This window comes from Trichechus manatus, unplaced genomic scaffold, assembly GCF_000243295.1.
Source record: "Trichechus manatus latirostris isolate Lorelei unplaced genomic scaffold, TriManLat1.0 scaffold00002, whole genome shotgun sequence".
NCBI lineage: Eukaryota > Metazoa > Chordata > Mammalia > Sirenia > Trichechidae > Trichechus > Trichechus manatus.
The window spans coordinates 19,362,201-19,379,393 of NW_004443938.1; the positions used below are offsets into that span (position 1 = coordinate 19,362,201).

Genomic DNA, 17,193 nt, shown 5'->3' on the forward strand with positions numbered 1-17,193 from the left:
GTTATCTGCTGAGCAACTGTGTGTTGTTGTTGTGGTATGCTGCCAAGTTGATTTTGACTCGTAGAGACCCCATGTGACAGAGCAGAACTGCCCCATGGAGTTTCCCAGCTGTAGTCTTTACAGAGGCACATCACCAGGTCTCTCTCCCCCAGAGTCACTGGTCAGTTTGAACTGCCGACCTTTAGGTTAGCAGCCGAGTACTTAACCGTGGTGCCACTTGAGCAATTATATAGACTGTAAGAAATAGCAAGGTTATTTTGAGACATAAGTTTAAGTCATAATCAACTTCAGGACATGAAAGGCCACTCTGATATGATCGCCTCTAGCAAGTACTAGTTTCTAAAATAAAGTTTCACAGGTAAACCAAAAAAACCAAACCCGTTGCCGTCAAGTCGATTCCGACTCATAGCGACCCTATAGGACAGAGTAGAACTGCCCCACAGGGTTTCCAAGGAGCGCCTGGTGGATTCAAACTGCCGACCTTTTGGTTAGCAGCTGTAGCTCTTAACCACTGCACCACCAGGGTTTCCTTAAAAGGCAAATATGCACAGGTGCTTTAGTTATTATAAACAAAACTGACTTAGCACAACCCACACCGGAGATAGATTTAAAATTTTAAATTTCAAAGAAAGTGAGATGTGATTAAGTACTTAAGAGTACAAAATCCCAATATATTTTCTAAATGGGCCCTCCTTTGCAGTTCTCAGTCTCCTATAGAAAGTTCAAGGCTGGTTGGACAGTAAAATCTGACCTTTGAAGTATAGTGTCATTAACTGTTTAAAACAAGGTTGCGGGTCTTTGGAGCGTAAGCGCTAGTTCTGGAGCACCAGCTCTTAGCAGGTGCACATGTATTCCTGTTATTGGTTGATTGATTGATTGAAACTGAAGTAATTTATCTCAGAAGTAGAAACTAGGATAAGATTGATTTTGCAGTAATTAAAGAACTAGTTTCACTCTTAATTCTATCTCGTTTGTTCAGTTTATATTTTGCCATTGCTCACATAGCCGAAATACTTCTGGATTTATTTTCTCACACTTTTGAGAAAGTTTCCAGGAGCCCTGGTATGCAGTTGTTAAGTGCTCAGCTATTAACTGAAAGATTGATGGTTAGAACCCACCAGCCGCTCCTTGGGAGAAAGATGTGGCAATCTGCTTCTGTAAAGATTATAACCTTGGAAACCCTTTGGGATAGTTCTACTCTGTCCTACAGGGTGACTATGAGTCAGAATTGACTCACTGGCAATAGGCTTGGTTTTTTGGGCTTGCCGGATTTCATAAATGAGGTTCAAGAAATCTCACGCATCCAAGGAACTAAAATATTTTTCAAGGTTTATCCTAGCCATGTGTCACAGTCAGCGAATACTGTTGCAGTTTCTCTTATCTGTATACATGTAACTTTTGAATAAAGCACCCTGTGTTCCCTTGCAGGAGCTTCAGAGAGACATAGAGAAGCATAGCACGGGTGTCGCCTCAGTCCTCAACCTATGTGAGGTCCTGCTGCACGACTGTGATGCTTGCGCCACCGACGCGGAGTGTGACTCCATCCAGCAGGCGACACGAAACCTGGACCGACGATGGAGAAACATCTGTGCTATGTCCATGGAAAGGAGGCTCAAGTAAGCTGGGACTGTCAAAGGCTTAGGGGAAAGACCAAAAAACTCTGCTCGGAGTATTCATTGTTCACTATTTCGTTTTGGTTACAATGCCCAAGAAGCCTCTTGGTTTCCCAAGCATGCAAGTCTTCATTTGGTTGGGAAAATAAGTCGGTAAAGGTAACACATACATATACCAAGCCAAATTATGCCCGACTTAACAGTTTAAATATAATTCAGAAGAATAAAAATGTGTTCTTGCCAAACAAGTATAATATTACAGAACTTGGGGCTGTGAAAATGAATTCATTTAAAGAGAAACACTGTTTATCTTTAAGTCCCTTGAAATTTAAGGTGATAAAAAATAGGAATGCATTAGAAAATTATTGTAACGGCTTAAGACTCAATCATTATACACTCTGGTAAACTCTTGAAAGTTTAATATTTGCCATGCTGTAATAGGTTGGGTTTTTGTTGTTGTTGTTGTTGTTGTTAGGGTAGGTTTGATGTTGGGCTGAAATGGATTTTTCAAACCTCAGTTTTATTTCACTGGAACTTTGGCCTGAGTGTTAACTGTAAACATGGTGTTGCATTTCTAAACTTCCTTGCACATATCCAGGATGGCTCATAGTTTGTGCTTATCATATTCTATTTGACTATTTCCAGGTCCAGAGCTGCAGGACATGTTTTTAGGAAAAAAAAAAAAAAACAGCTGTTTTACTTTAGCTTAAACAATTGTTTCTTTTTCACTCTGGTCAAATGTGGCTCAAGGCACAGTTACTGTTTGGCCCAAGAATTGCTTGTTCGGGCCCCCTTAATCCTGTGGCAGGCATCAGGCAGTGTTCTGGAGCGTAAACAGTTTCAAACAATCACATTCTGTCCTCTCGTTTTGTGTCTCAGAATTGAAGAGACGTGGCGATTATGGCAGAAGTTTCTGGATGACTATTCTCGTTTTGAAGATTGGCTGAAGATTTCGGAAAGGACAGCTGCCTTCCCCAGCTCTTCTGGGGTGCTCTATACAGTTGCCAAGGAGGAACTAAAGAAATTTGAGGTGATTCATAATCCCAGAATATTTAATCCTTATTAAAGTAGCCAGCTGGTAGTTGGTGTTCTAAGACATAAACTAACTGTGCATCCCCACATTATTTGTTCCAACAGCCAGGTGATGGTTTTGTAGCCATCTTTAGTATTACCTCATAAACGGATGAAGAAGGTGGGGAAAGGCAGTTTTTATTTTCATTGAAGATGATAAAGAATTACAAATAAAGTAGTAATGAAGAGAAATTCTGTTAGAAAACAAGAAACATGAGTCCCCCCAAAAAGATGTTGGCATTATTTTTCTTTCAGAATTTTTCAAAATCAATCATCTTTCCTAAGATCAAAATCTTATGGTTTTCCATACTCTACCAATCTATCTTCCAAATCTCTTTTCTTGATTTTTTTTAAATCTAATTGGAGCATAGACTTACATATTTTTAAACTCATTGTTAAAATAGAGATGACTCTAGAAGTGAATAAAACATATAATTAAAACTCATTTCTAGTTACAAAACAAAGAACATTGCCATTTTTGGATCACCAAGACTTTTCAATCATATGAAGACAGAAATAGTAGTGGCATAATCATATTCATGACAAAAGGACATTCAATAATTGATTCCATTGACTTGCCTATTTGCTCAATCTTGATTCCATTGTTACTGGGACACACTGAAGCCCCCACTTAGCTGTCTCTCATTTTCACAGGGGACCTGATGTAGCCTAAAGTTGACAGTTTTCTAATTTGAGGTTTCTTGTCTCTTCAATTCCCACTGATAGGCAGATATGTGCTCATATCTATCGACAGCAAACTGTTCTGAGGCCTCCCTCTTACAAAACTCAGTCTCATTTGCTAATTCTGCCCCAGGCTCCACAAGATGCTTAAAATAAGACCAAAAATCCAACCCAAACCAGCTGGATTCATTTTTAGCTTTCAACATCAGTTAACTAGGCACTTACTGAAGTCTGTTTGGGAAATAGGAAGTTTGGGAGTTTTTTGTTTGTTGGTTTTTTTTCTTTCTTTTGTGGGGTTTAAAACCTAAGAGTCATAGATGATTCTCGTGAAACCTTAAAAAGCTGTTATATGACATAAATAATGATTATTCTGATGGCCAAATAGGTGAATTCATATATAGCTGTATTAGTAAATTCCAGGAAAAAAAATTTTTCCTATGCAAAGGTTTTTCCTTCGAAACCTTTAGTGGAAAGCCACAGTAGACTCTTGGGTCATTGCAATGTGAACCAGTATTTCTGTGAGTGCTACCATTCAAAATCTTATTACACTCAGTGTCATAAAGGTTAAACCTTTTATAATTGGCTTATACTGCAAAGCTGATTATGCCAGCTCTTTGTCGATGCTATTTTAAACTCTAAGATATTCTGGCAAAAAATAGTCATATAGGTAGCTTCTGTAATGAATGATTTTATCATGGCTGTGTCTTATAGTGGAACCCTGGTGGCATAGTGGTTAAGAACTCGGCAGCTAACCAAAAGGTGGGCAGTTCAAATCCACTAACCTCTCCTTGGAAACCCTAAGGGGCAGTTCTACTCTGTCCTATAGGGTTGCTATGAGTCGGAATCGACTCGGCGGCAATGAACTTGACTTGTGGTTTGTAGTTAATATGCTTAAGAGATGGAAGTAAATCACCGAAACAAAATTTTCTTGGAAGACAACCTTTTGCCTGTTCAATGGCATGAATGATTGGGACGGACTTGGGAGTGCAGTGGTGCCCGCTCGTGGGGCCAAACCCTTTCCTTACCACTTCCTTTGCTGGGGAAATACCTTGAAATTTTATATAGTAGAAGATTGGATTTACTATGATGAAGACTCTTAAAGCTGCTATTTAAGTCACAGAAGGAAAACCATTCAAGAGGCAGAAATGTGTAGCAGGTGAACAGTGTGATAAGTAAAGCAGAAATATGGAGTGTAGCTGAGTGTAGTCCAATGAATTAATTATAAAATTATCCAATGCCAGGATAAAGATCAGTCACAAATCAAACACATAAGTTTGGAAAAAAAAAAAAAAAAAACCTTCATAATTTTTTTGTTGTTGTTGTTAGGGCTATGCTTTATTGCAGAGAGAAAGAACATGGAGAATTTTACCTCAAAAGTGACCTCAAAACTAAACACTCTCATCAGCTCTAACACATTTTATACAAACTGTGACTAATTTATGGAACAACAAAAAGGACATAGAGCATGTTCCAAATTTTTTTTTTTTAATGAAACATTATTTGTATTTTAGTAAACTGCTTTTATAAAGTGAAATAACGGCTTGTGTTCAGAGGGCCTTCCGCAAAAGGTTGTTTTGATGTTTTTTCTTAATGGACGAAGAACTGAAGCAATTTCTGGATTTTTAGGAAATTACCTGCTTTACAAATATGTTGAAACACTTTTACGGTAGGTATTTTTTCAGTGAGGACATCAGAAACATTGAACATTTTAAACTACTCAGATTTCAGCATGTCTATGGGAGTCAATTACATCCATGTTGTTTGTTACCATCAAGTCACTTCCACCTCACGGCCACCTTGTGTTTAACGGAATGAAACGTTGCCTGATCCTGCACCATCCTCACGATCGTTCACACACACACAAAATTATTCACCATTTTCTTACATATTTTTTTGATCCACCCCCGTTCCTTAAGTCACATTGACTAAATTACTTTGCTTTAACAAGGGGAAGTATCCTCTCACTAGGAATTATTCTTTTCTCTCTGTGATAGTGTAACTTCCCGTTCTGCCTGACCCAAGAACATGAAAACCAGGAGCCATTCCTGAGAACCCTTCACTGATCTCGTTCACTGATACATTTCTTTGTGGTTATAGGCCTTCCAACGACAGGTCCATGAGAGCCTGACCCAGCTGGAACTAATCAACAAGCAGTACCGCCGCCTGGCCCGGGAGAATCGCACAGACTCAGCTTGCAGCCTCAAACAGATGGTTCACGACGGCAACCAGAGATGGGACAACCTGCAAAAGCGTGTCACCTCCATCTTGCGCAGACTCAAGGTCTCTATCATGCCTTTTGGTGACTTAGAGACCCAGCGGGTGGGGGTGGGCTATTTGAACACAATATTCAGACAATTTCAATGATTTTGGAAGATTAGGATCCTGGGGAAGTGATACGGTAAAGGATTGCAGGGTTCTCATTGCTCGTTGAGAAAATGACTTTCCAGAAGAATATTGGAATTGTCTGTGCCATCTCAGTATGTTTATGTGGACTAGTTGATTATTTTCTTTTCACATCCAGCATTTTATTGGCCAGCGTGAGGAATTTGAGACTGCTCGGGACAGCATTCTGGTCTGGCTAACAGAGATGGATCTGCAACTCACTAATATCGAGCATTTTTCTGAATGTGATGTTCAAGCTAAAATAAAACAACTCAAGGTAACAGATATATTATTTTTCAGATTACCAGTGCTAAGAAAGTCTGAAAAGGAGAGAATTTGTAGATTCTTTTGTGAAGAACATGGTAGAATTCTTAAAAAAAAAAAAGTTGTTCTGGATTGCCAAAAAATTCAGAAAATACAAACGATATTAAAAAGAAAATAAAGAGCACTACCCAGAGATAACCATTGCTGACACATACACTTCCAGTTATTAACTTGGTTAAAAGAGAGTTAGGGAATTTTTTTTTTTTTTTTTTTTTTGTGGTTGTCTTTGTTTTTTTCCGTTTTGTTTATAGCACCTTTAAACAGTTCATTTGATCTCCATGGTCCAGGGAAATACTACTTTCTTATGTTGGGGTTTCACTCCATGAAGACTTTTCTAGATGTTAAATTAAATAAATTAAACTTTGAGTACACTTGATATTTTTCACGACATAATTCAAACATAATGGCTGGCTAGAAATTTAAATAGGAGGAATATACGTTCGGTGTAACTATTCCTTAAAGAAAATGTGTGTAACAACTTGAATTGTGTAGCAGATAGCTTATAAAGTCTTCTTCCCAAGATAGATAGATAGATAGATAGATAGATAGGTAGATTGATCTATCTATTGATAGATAGATGATAGGTAGGTAGGTAGATAGATAGTTTTTTTTTAAAGAACAATCTTGATATTTATCTCTTTAGGTTGATACAACAAAGCAAGAAAGTGACCCTTAATCATAGATTCTCAGAATGAAAAAAATCATATAATAGTAAACCCTGCTTTTCTGCCCAACCCCTCCACACCTCACACCCCACACTCTCCCCTATCCCCTCCTCATTCCTCCCCACACACTGCTCCACATCTTCTCACAGGCAAATTAATGTTTAAATCCTCCAACCAGAAGTTTCTACCAGGTATTCGCTGCATATTCTCGTTTTGGAGTCTGACAGTGTTGTGGACCTTATCACCACCCAACTTCTCCCCCGGCAGTCTTTTCCATCATGTGAAACTTTCCACCATTCCAGAGATTTCCCTTGAATTGAAGCAAAATTTATCCTCTGAAACTTGCACCCAGTGGTCATAATTCAACTCTTTTGAACCATACAGACTGAATCTAAATAATCCCCTGAGAATTCTATGTTTTTCAAATCACTGTAACCTTATTATCTGCTTATGTCCTGAAACAATAAGAATCTTCGAAGAAGAATCTGTGACTGTCATTTGGATGGGTGCTCTTAGTCATGTTTGACATGATACGGAAATCTAAAATGAAAATGTTCAGCATATTTCTTCGAAGTGCTAAATTTATTTCAGTGGCATTGTATTGGTTGCTGTTGCTTTCTATCAGGGGATAGTCAGTGCTGTAAGCTTTGTAATGTGTTTGGACATTTTTTTCCTGTGATTCTTTACCCACGCTGTCTAACGGTGGTAAATGTTATTAGCAAAAGGCAACTTTATGGTCATAAAACTCTAGCATTTCCATTTCTAACTCCTGATCTTAGTATTTTTATTAAGTCTCTAATAGTCTCTTGACTTGTCATTGTACGGTGAAACCTGTGAGAGCTGGCACTCGACAGGACTGCCTTTTTTTCCCAGGTCTGGCAAGTTTTCCACCTTTGACAGGGTACAGTCTTACCACTTTCCTGTCACTCTCTATTAGTGGAAAATATTTGAGTTTTTCTTCTCTAACAGGTTCCCGCCTTACACAGGTTCCATTTTTTGCAGGTTTCACGGTATACGGTAAATGAAATATCACCAATAGAGTTTTTCTAACGTAATGAGAAATACATATCTTACAATTCTTTCCTGTCTGTGTGAGCAATAAAAATTACATGAGGTTTGTGCTGTCCAGGCCTTCCAGCGGGAAATTTCACTGAACCACAACAAGATTGAGCAGATAATTGCCCAAGGAGAACAGCTGATAGAAAAGAGTGAGCCCTTGGACGCAGCTGTCATTGAAGAAGAGCTGGATGAACTCCGGCGCTACTGTCAGGAGGTCTTTGGCCGCGTGGAAAGATACCATAAGAAACTGATTCGTTTGCCTGTATGTAACTTTTTTTTTTTCTGAAGTGAACTAATTATGTGTAGACGAGTAGCATTGTACAGTGGATAAGAGTCCAGATTCTGGAGACAAATTGCCTGAGTTCAAGTCTTGGCTCTGACACTTATTGATTACGGAACCTTGGGCAAGTTACTTCACCTCTCTTGACCCAGTTCCTTAAACCATAAAACAGGGTTCGTAATAAAACCAGTTGCCATCCAGTTGATTCCGACTTATGGCAACCCCACGTGTGTCAGAGTAGAACTGTGCTCCATAGGGTTTTACTGGCTGATTTTGGGGGAACAGATTGCTAGGTTTTTCTTCCTATATGCCTCTGGGTGGACTCAGACTGCCAGCTTTTTGTTTAGCAGCCAAGCATGTTAACCGCTTGCACCAGTTCAGTAACAGCACCTACCTTCTAGGAAAGTTTTGAGCAGTAAATGAGTTAATATATGGCAAGAGCTTACAAGAGTACTTGGCACATATCTTCCATGGAAGATAAGGCAGCCTCTGGAAGAAACAAGGAGATGAATATGAGCAATGTCAACAGTTGCTCAATCAATGAGATTATATTTAGGTCATTTTTTTTTTCCCTCTTCCTTTTCTCTAATTGCTACCATGATTATATCTCATCTGTAGAGATGTTATTAGAAGCTTTGGAATTTTCTGTGATAAATATACTTCATATCTGTGATATAAGGTAAAAAGGACAACTAAGGTTTTATTAGGTAGTGTAGGTGGTTAGCGCACTTGGCTACCAACCCAAAGGTTGGAGGTTCAGGCCATCCTGAAGTGCCTTGGAAGAAAGGCTTGGCAATCAACTTCTGAAAAAAACAGCCATCAAAAACCCTATGGAGCACAGTTCTACTCTGACATACATGGGATCTCCATGAGTCAGAGACAACTTGACAGCAACTGGTTTAAGTTTTATTGGTAATTTCCTTTTATTCCTGCTGTCGAGTTGACTCTGACTCATGGAGACCCCATGTATGTCAGAGTAGAACTGTGTTCCATAGAGTTTAAGGTTGTGTACTTACTGTGTTACAGGCGTGGTCCTGGGTTGCCTTTATTTACATTATTTTATTTAATCTTTTATCAATTCAACATCAGTGTGAAGGTTTTAATATTATTCCCATTTTGTCAGTGGTAAAGCGGAGACTTCTGTAGATTAATAGTACATGTTAAAAAGTGATCAGAAGGTTCTTATTTATTTTGTATATGAAGTTTAATATTATATTTCTACCAAGGTAGAGATGTTGCCCAGATAAGCTTGAACACTGAGATCTGGGGGGCAGGTGGCACATACAGTGACCACTGAAGTAACAGGGCTGGCTTGAATGCTTCCTAGCTACCAGACGATGAGCAGGACCTTTCTGACCGAGAGCTGGAGCTCGATGACTCGGCGGCTCTCTCTGACCTTCACTGGCACGACACATCTGCAGACAGTGTACTTTCCCCCCAGCCCTCCTCCAACCCCTCCCTCTCCCTGGCCCAGCCCCTCCGGAGCGAGCGGTCAGGACGAGACACCCCGGCCAGCGTGGACTCCATCCCCCTGGAGTGGGATCATGACTATGACCTTAGTCGTGACCTGGAGTCTGCGGTGTCCAGAACCCTGCATTCCGAGGATGAAGAGAGCCAAGAAGACAAAGATTTCTACCTCAGAGGAGCTGTTGGCCTATCAGGTAGGAAAGATCTTTCTGTATGGCAGCTTAAAGGAAAATAAAAGGAAATTCATGTTATACCAGAAACATATAGGCTATCTACAATCTTTTTTTTTTCCTTCTCCCGTCAGGGGAAATTGTGTATCAGGTTATAATTGAATATTGTGATAATCAAACACAAAAATTGGCATGGCGTTGATTCATCTCAGATATATTTATGTTCTCACTGTGTGACAGTTTGCTAAGTACTGGTGATACACGATTCCTTCTCATTTCAAAGAGCGTAAGTGTTGAAGACAGACAAATAAGCAAGGAATGGCTGTCTGAAGATTTGGTGTGATGCTAGGGATGCACAGGTGGTAGGTAGATGTGTAATCAAGGGGCAGCTCACCCAGAGCTTTGAAGAAAGGCTTCAGGGAGGAGGCTCTTGAGCAGAGACCTGGAGGATGAATAGACGTCGGTCACATGGATACAGCAGAGTCCAGAGAAGAAGGAGAGGGATGTGCATCCCAGCTTTGTGATCGAGTGTGCCAAGGGAAACGACAAGGACCAAAACTCAAGAAACACAGTGATGGGATGGGTAGAAAAATAGGAACATGAGAAGGAAGGTGAGTAAAAATAGAGCAAAGAACTAGAGGCCCATTTGTAGCGCCTGTAAGTGCATCTCGTACCTTCTCTAGAAGGACACCTGTAAGTATGAGCACATGTTGAAATAATAATGATTTAGGTGTATCATTTTAGTGAAATATGGTAGTAAAAATAACTTCATCTCTTTCTTATTACTGTTTTAATGTGACTGTCTATTAGAAACTTTAAGATTACATACCAAACCAAAAAATCCCATTGCCATTGGGCCAATTCTGGCTCATAACGACCCTATAGGACAGCGAGCAACTGCCCCATAGGGTTGCCAAGGAGTGGCTAGTGAATTTGAACTGCCAACCTTTTGGTTAGCAGCCGAGCTCTTAACCTACATAGACAACTCATATTTCTATTAGACAGAACTGCTCTAGCCTATGGCTGTCTGGGTTGAAATCTCAGGTCTGCTGCTTACCAGCTGTTTAAACTTGGATAAGTAACTCGATCCCTCTGGGCCTCAGTTTCCTCATCTATAAAATGGGAATGACAATCCAAAAAACCTCACAGGGTTTCTCTGGGGGTAAATGAGATAGCGCATGTTAAGTGCATGGCACAGTACCTGGCTCGTCAAACACTCTCAGTAAACGTGAACCCTCATTGTGATTCATTGCAGGAAACTGTGTGAACACGCTCACACCCCTCTGCCCACACAGGAGCTGTCTGTGCAGTCCAGAGGGACTAACTTCCCTTTTTTCCCTAGGAAAGTTATGTTCCTACCATCAGGGAGTCAAGGCTTCTAGAACTTAGCTGTCAACTTAGACTGTGCTCTTTTTGCAGATGTAGTGATCCCTGAAAGTCCTGAGGCCTTTATAAAACTCACAGAAAATGCAATCAAAAATACCTCTGGTAGGCACCCAAAGACGGAGCAAGCCCCCCTCCCTCACCTGTAACCAGCCTTCTCTCTGAGCACACCTGCAGCCCTCTCACGGCTTTGTGGCACATGCATGTTGAGGCAAAACTTTCTTTCTGCTTGACTAGGAAAAAAAAAAGTTGTCTGATCAACACCAAGAATAAGACTTTAATAAAGTGAAATGAAATAGCCTCTCAACTTGTTAAATGGGAATTAGTCTCATGAGGTATAAACCTGTGAATGCCCAGTGCCAGCAGAAAATACAAAACAAAACAGTCTTCAGCTTACATACTCTGGTGTCCTATTTGGTTGTGGCAGTGCTGACTTGGTGGGATGGTGGTGGAACTATCTCGGGTGGGAAGTCAGGGTGCAGCCCCCTGGCCCACGTCCACCTGCCTGCATGCATAACCTGGACATCCCGCTTCATCCTCCTGACCTCAGGGTCCAAATATAAATCAAGGGGTGCGACCAGATGTGCAGCTCTAAAAAGATTTTGATTTTATGATTTTCATTTTAATTTGATAAGTTATGATTTTGTGATTTTAATTTAATAAATCTTATCCCACAAAATAATTTGAAATGAAAAACATAATCCACAGTATCTTGAGCCTCAGATATCTAGAAAGAACTATCTCTTACAAGAACAGTTAAAGAAGGAAAAAAGGTGTGGCTTAATGCTGCGCTAGACAGAGTGTAGGGTCAGTGATTTGGGGGAGGGTGGAGAATAGGGTTGTGCTGAGATATTGCATCACGGAATTATTATTTTACACTTAAACATCTTCGAAAAACGTAAAAGGATAGGAAGCACAGTCGCATGACTGAGATAATGACGGCTGGAGTGAATCAGAGCAGAGGACCTTTCCTGGGGGTATTTAAAAGGCCTTTTTTCTAGATAAGAAATAAATTTAATAAAGCTTACTAGTATTGTTCTGCTTTCACCCTGTGCTGGCTTCACTCTGATGATCACTGCGCTTGTTTAGTTCAGAGAGTGACATAAATGTATACATATAGAGAGAGAGAGTGAGTCTTGAGGTGGTGCAATGGTTAATGCATTTGGTTGCTAACCAAAAGGTTGAGGTTTGAGCCCACCCAGAGGCACTTTGGAAGCAAGGCCTAGTGATCAACCTCCCAAAAATCAGCTACTGAAAACTCTCTGGAGCACAGTTCTACTCTGACACACATGGGGTCGCCATGAGTTGGAATCGACTTCATGGCATCTGGAGATACATCTCAAAGAATGTCTTAACACTGAAAGGGATAAGAGCCAGAAGTTCTAAGCTATGAGTAAGAACATCGTAAGGATGTGATAAAATGTAAAACCTTAGCTTTCTCTTGATTTTATTTCAGATTTTAAATGTTGTTGTTGGGTGCTATTGAGTTCATTCCCACTTATAGTGACCCCATGTGTGACAGAGTAGAACTGCCCAATATGATTTTCTTGGCTGTAATCTTTACAGAAGCGGATTGCCAGGCCTTTCTCCCCTGGAGCCACTGAATGGGTTTGAATTGCCAACCTTTTGTTGGCAGTGGAGCACTTAACTGTTGCACCACTAGGGCTTCTTAGATTTTAAATAAAAGCAAGTAACTGCTAGCTTGAGATCTTCATACATACTCACCTGAACCAGTCTTTTCTTGGTTAACTTGAAGTTGTACTTTACGTGAATCTTGCAGCCACGAGGACCTTCAGGGGTAGGATCTTCTCCTGAGGAACAGAAAGAACAATTAGAGGACTAATCTTCTCTGCTCAAGAAGTGACTACAGAAAGAGTGAGGAGTAGCTGCCTCCTAATAATCAGGGAGCAGTGGGCACTGCTTCAGGTTTTTAGTAAGCCGTTCACAACGTGCAGCGTTCAGATTATCAGGAGGTCCAAAGAGAAGAAGGAGCAGCCCCCCTCCGAGCCTGTTCAGGACAGAGCATAGAGCATTTTTGTACTGTCAGTCAGCTAGGAGTCCTAGGTGAGCACATTCACCATCTGGGCCATGGAAACTTCTAACCCACCAGCACGTTAGTACTAAGTTTGCTTTATAATCACCTCCACACGTGCCATTTCTATGCTTCCTTAACTGAGGCAATGTCCTTAGCTTTCCCTTGAATGTCACACTTGAAATAGCCAGTAAAGATTTGTATGGTTGCCCCTGCAGGGAGTCACGGTGCCTTAGAGTCACGGATCCGACAACTGGACAAAGCCCTGGATGACAGTCACTTCCGGATACAGCAAACCGAAAATATCATCCGCAGCAAAACTCCCACGGGACCGGAGCTGGACGCCAGCTACAAAGGCTACGTGAGTATCCTGCCCATCCTGATTATGATGTGTCCGTTAATCACAGTTCTGTGACAAAGCACCGTCTGTCTGCGGCTTGAGAGCTTTGTAAGTTCTCTGAACACCATGCCCCCCTGAACCTGTGAATGCTGAAGGGAGAAACAAAGCCCTGTTATTAAGTTACCTTTTGATAGAATGAGTCTGTTTCCGGGCACACTACCTATTATCATGGCCAGCCCGTTCCTTTACACTGAGCACTTGGAAAGATTTGTTTAGTTGAAAGCAACAAAATGCTTCGGATCCCAAAAGTCATTAGGCATTTTTCCAGATCTAACTAATAATTTTTGAACTCAGATTATCTTTGGAGAAGCCAATTTTAGCTAACGGATTACTGACATGGAATTTAGTACCCCCCCCCCTTGGTTTATTGGTTCACTCAATGACCTTGGGGAATGTTTTTATCCTCTGTTCTTCATATGCTCGTTTTTATTCTAGAAAAAAACAGTTCTGACTAACAGGAGCGATTTGGGGAAAGATAGCAAGGAACTCTATATTATTAACAGCACTATTTATGCAGCTGTTAGTAAATATATGATAACTCTATTAGCTCTGCTCAATCTGCTGAACAAATCAGTTTCCCCTGAGAGCTACCTGTTCTCAACACATACTCTAAGCAAGAGAATTTTAAAGTAAACCTCTTTCCTGCCTCAGAGGTTCTTTTCACATCCAAAAAACTGCTTAGTAAAAAGGAAGAGAAATTGTCACTGGTTGCTATCGAGTTGGCTCTGACTCATGGTGACCTTATATATAATAGAACGAAATCTTGTGCTATCCTCACCATCACTGGTATATTTAAACCCATCATTGTAGCTATATCCATAAGGTTTCCATTGACTAATTTTCAGAAGTAGGTCACCAGGCCTTTCTTCCTGGTCTGTCTTAGTCTAGAAGCTCCACTGAAACCTGTCCACCATGGGTGACCCTTCTGGTATTGGGATACTGGTGACATAGCTTCCACCATCACGGCAACATGCAAGCCACCACAGTAGGACAAACTGACTGACGGGTGGTGGTGGTCCTTTGAAAATTAATTTTCCCTAATTCTAATCACAGCTCCCACATACTACATTTTGAAACTAGGGATGAGAACCATTCTAGCTATATGTGTTTGAAAACATCCTCACAGTTACAGAAGAGTAATCAATAGTGAGTTTATTTTCTGTGCAGTTTAACCTGTTATACCAACTCTGAGGCAGTGAAACTTGTCTTCATTAAAGGATAGTATGGTCTTATGATGAGCATGCTGGTATCACTGAAGCTGTGCTTAACCTTAGTCGAAAGTAATCAAAGTAACTTAATGCGTTTGTATTTGTTAAAGGGTTTGAAAGATAACTTTATGTTCAGTGTCATAGGAGTGCCTTGAAATGAGTTGTTCTTTTAATCTGTGAATGCTGTGCATGATATTAAAAATGATATTGGAAGCTTTTCCTTTGATGTTAGAATTTAGTCCTTTTAATACCTGTTAAACTACTTGAATTTTCTCATGAAACATCTGGCTTTAATATTGCTTTTTGCTTTGAGTATCTTAATTATTTAATGCAAAAAATTTTCCCGTGAGATTTGTGGTAATATTATTATTGTTTCCACATTTTAGTTTAAGGTCAAGAAAGAAGGAACAACTTGCCAAAAATTATATATTGTTTTGCCAACTAAGGGCTCAGTTTTAAATCCAGTTTGGCTTAGTCTGTTTTGATTTGTGAATTTAAAAGAAATTTGAGGACATTTCTCCCACAAAATCATATCAGCAAAGTATATTTTAAAGGATTTCTTTCCATATATAAGACTCTGTCATCTGTTTAAAAACATGTTTTCTACCATTAGCTCATTTTTAATATAGTAGCATAGTCTCCACGGAGAAGTAAAACGCAGGCATCCTGCTTGTTGAGAAGCTCCCAATTTATTTTTCCTGGAATCTCTTGTGTTGGTGAGAATCGGGACCTGTGTTTTATGTCCGAACAGATGAAACTGCTGGGTGAGTGCAGCGGCAGCATAGACTTGGTGAGGAGGCTGGAGCACCAACTCAAGGAGGAAGAAGAGAGTTTCCCTGGCTTTGTTAACCTGGATAGCACCGAAACTCAAACAGCGGGTGAGTGAGCAGAGGCAATTCAAGAAAGAGTCAGATGGGAGGGCCTGAAGCACTTTGTTACACTTCATGTCTTAGTTACCTAGTGCTGCTGTAACAGAAATAACTGCAAGTGAGTGGCTTTAAAGAACAAATGTATTTTCTCACAGTTCTGGAGGCTAAAAGTTCAAATCAGGGCCTGGGCCATGTCAATTCCTTCCTTGTAGGTACACAGGGGTGGATTATCCAATAGGCAAGGTAAGCACGGTGCTTACCTTGCTTGCCAGATCATCTGTAGTGAATAATTTCACATGGGTTTCACCACATCAAAGTAAATAAGCACAAATAAGCCCATGCTTACCTCGTTTACTATGTCATCTGCCTCTGTCAGAGACTGTACATTTGAAAACAAGCTTTGATTCTGAAGGAAGGTGCTGTGGGGTTGGGAGACAGCCAGATGCCAGCCATACCTAGAAGGAGAATCTTTGATGTGGTGAGAAAAATGTGAAACTATTCACTGCAGATGATCTGGTAAGCAAGGTAAGCACAATGCTTACCTTGCCTACTGGATAATCCACCCCGGGTAGGTAGTTGTGGTATTTCTTGGTTCCTTGGTTTGTAGACGATCCTCATATGGCATCTGTCTTCCCCCGTGTGTGTGTGTGTGTGTGTGTGTGTGTGTGTGTGTGTGCACACGTGTTCAAATCTACTCTGGTCCCCTTATAGCTCAGAAGTGATTAGTTTAGGATTTACCCCCACACTGGAATTACTTCAAATGATTAATTGATTATATTACATTAGTTTGCGTTAGGGAAGATGATGACATTACACTACATTACATTATGGAAGATAATCTGCTTCACCCAAAGCTGCTTGATTTAACCATGTGTAACTATTCCATGACAGCGGCCAGACTAGTGCTTGGCTAAGCCCCTGGGAACCAGAGCCTAGCCATGTTGACACAGAGAATTAACCATCACATCCTACTTAGGCTCATTCCACAGTATTCTGTCCTGGGCGCCTTTCCCCATGTTAAAATGATCTCCTGTGACATAGAGGAAGGTGAAGAGCATTGTGCTATTTTTTTCTATGTTTTGTTTGTTTTAATGCACTCTCTAATGTATGGAGTCCGCATTTTATATATGTGCTCTCAGGGTCCTGTTGTAGACAGACAAACAAACAAACAAACAAAAAAAAAAAACAACAAACCAGTTGCCGTTGCGTTGAGTGAATTCCAACTCATAGCGACCCTATAGGACAGAGTAGAACTGCCTGATAGGATTTCCAAGGAGCGCCTGGTGGATTCGAACTGCCAACCTTTTTGTTAGTAGCCAAGCTCTTAACCGCTGCGCCACCAAGGCTCCCCTGTTATAGATAGGAATCAAGAATTGAATGATATCTTCATGCACATTATTGTTTATTCATAAAGCTTTTAGAGTGTTAAGTCCTATGTAGCTATCTTTTTTTTTTTTTTTAACTCCATTGCATTAAAAATGCAGATAGGAAAAGCAGAGCCATTGTACTGTTAGCTGCAGGTGACAATAACAGCAGAAATGCCCAACGGAATTTCTTTTTTTTCCTGTTGCTCTTTGAAGTTAGCCACC

The 17,193-nt window shown here is 40.4% G+C and overlaps 1 protein-coding gene across 19 annotated transcripts in view; it reads left to right on the forward strand.

Annotated features, from left to right (window-relative positions):
* SYNE1 (spectrin repeat containing nuclear envelope protein 1) overlaps window positions 1–17,193 on the forward strand; it is a 540,309-nt gene that overhangs the window by 502,044 nt on the left and 21,072 nt on the right. For 17 of the 19 annotated variants that reach the window (XM_023728949.1, XM_004368822.3, XM_023728947.1 and 14 more), the window contains 8 exons: window positions 1,429–1,616; window positions 2,493–2,643; window positions 5,463–5,645; window positions 5,887–6,024; window positions 7,866–8,057; window positions 9,403–9,736; window positions 13,346–13,488; window positions 15,487–15,613. In XM_023728949.1, coding sequence (XP_023584717.1) covers window positions 1,429–1,616; window positions 2,493–2,643; window positions 5,463–5,645; window positions 5,887–6,024; window positions 7,866–8,057; window positions 9,403–9,736; window positions 13,346–13,488; window positions 15,487–15,613 — 1,456 coding nt within the window. Of the gene's footprint in view, window positions 1–1,428; window positions 1,617–2,492; window positions 2,644–5,462; window positions 5,646–5,886; window positions 6,025–7,865; window positions 8,058–9,305; window positions 9,351–9,402; window positions 9,737–13,345; window positions 13,489–15,486; window positions 15,614–17,193 lie in introns of those variants that run through there. The other 2 variants (XM_023729001.1, XM_023729015.1) reach the window with 2 other exon arrangements.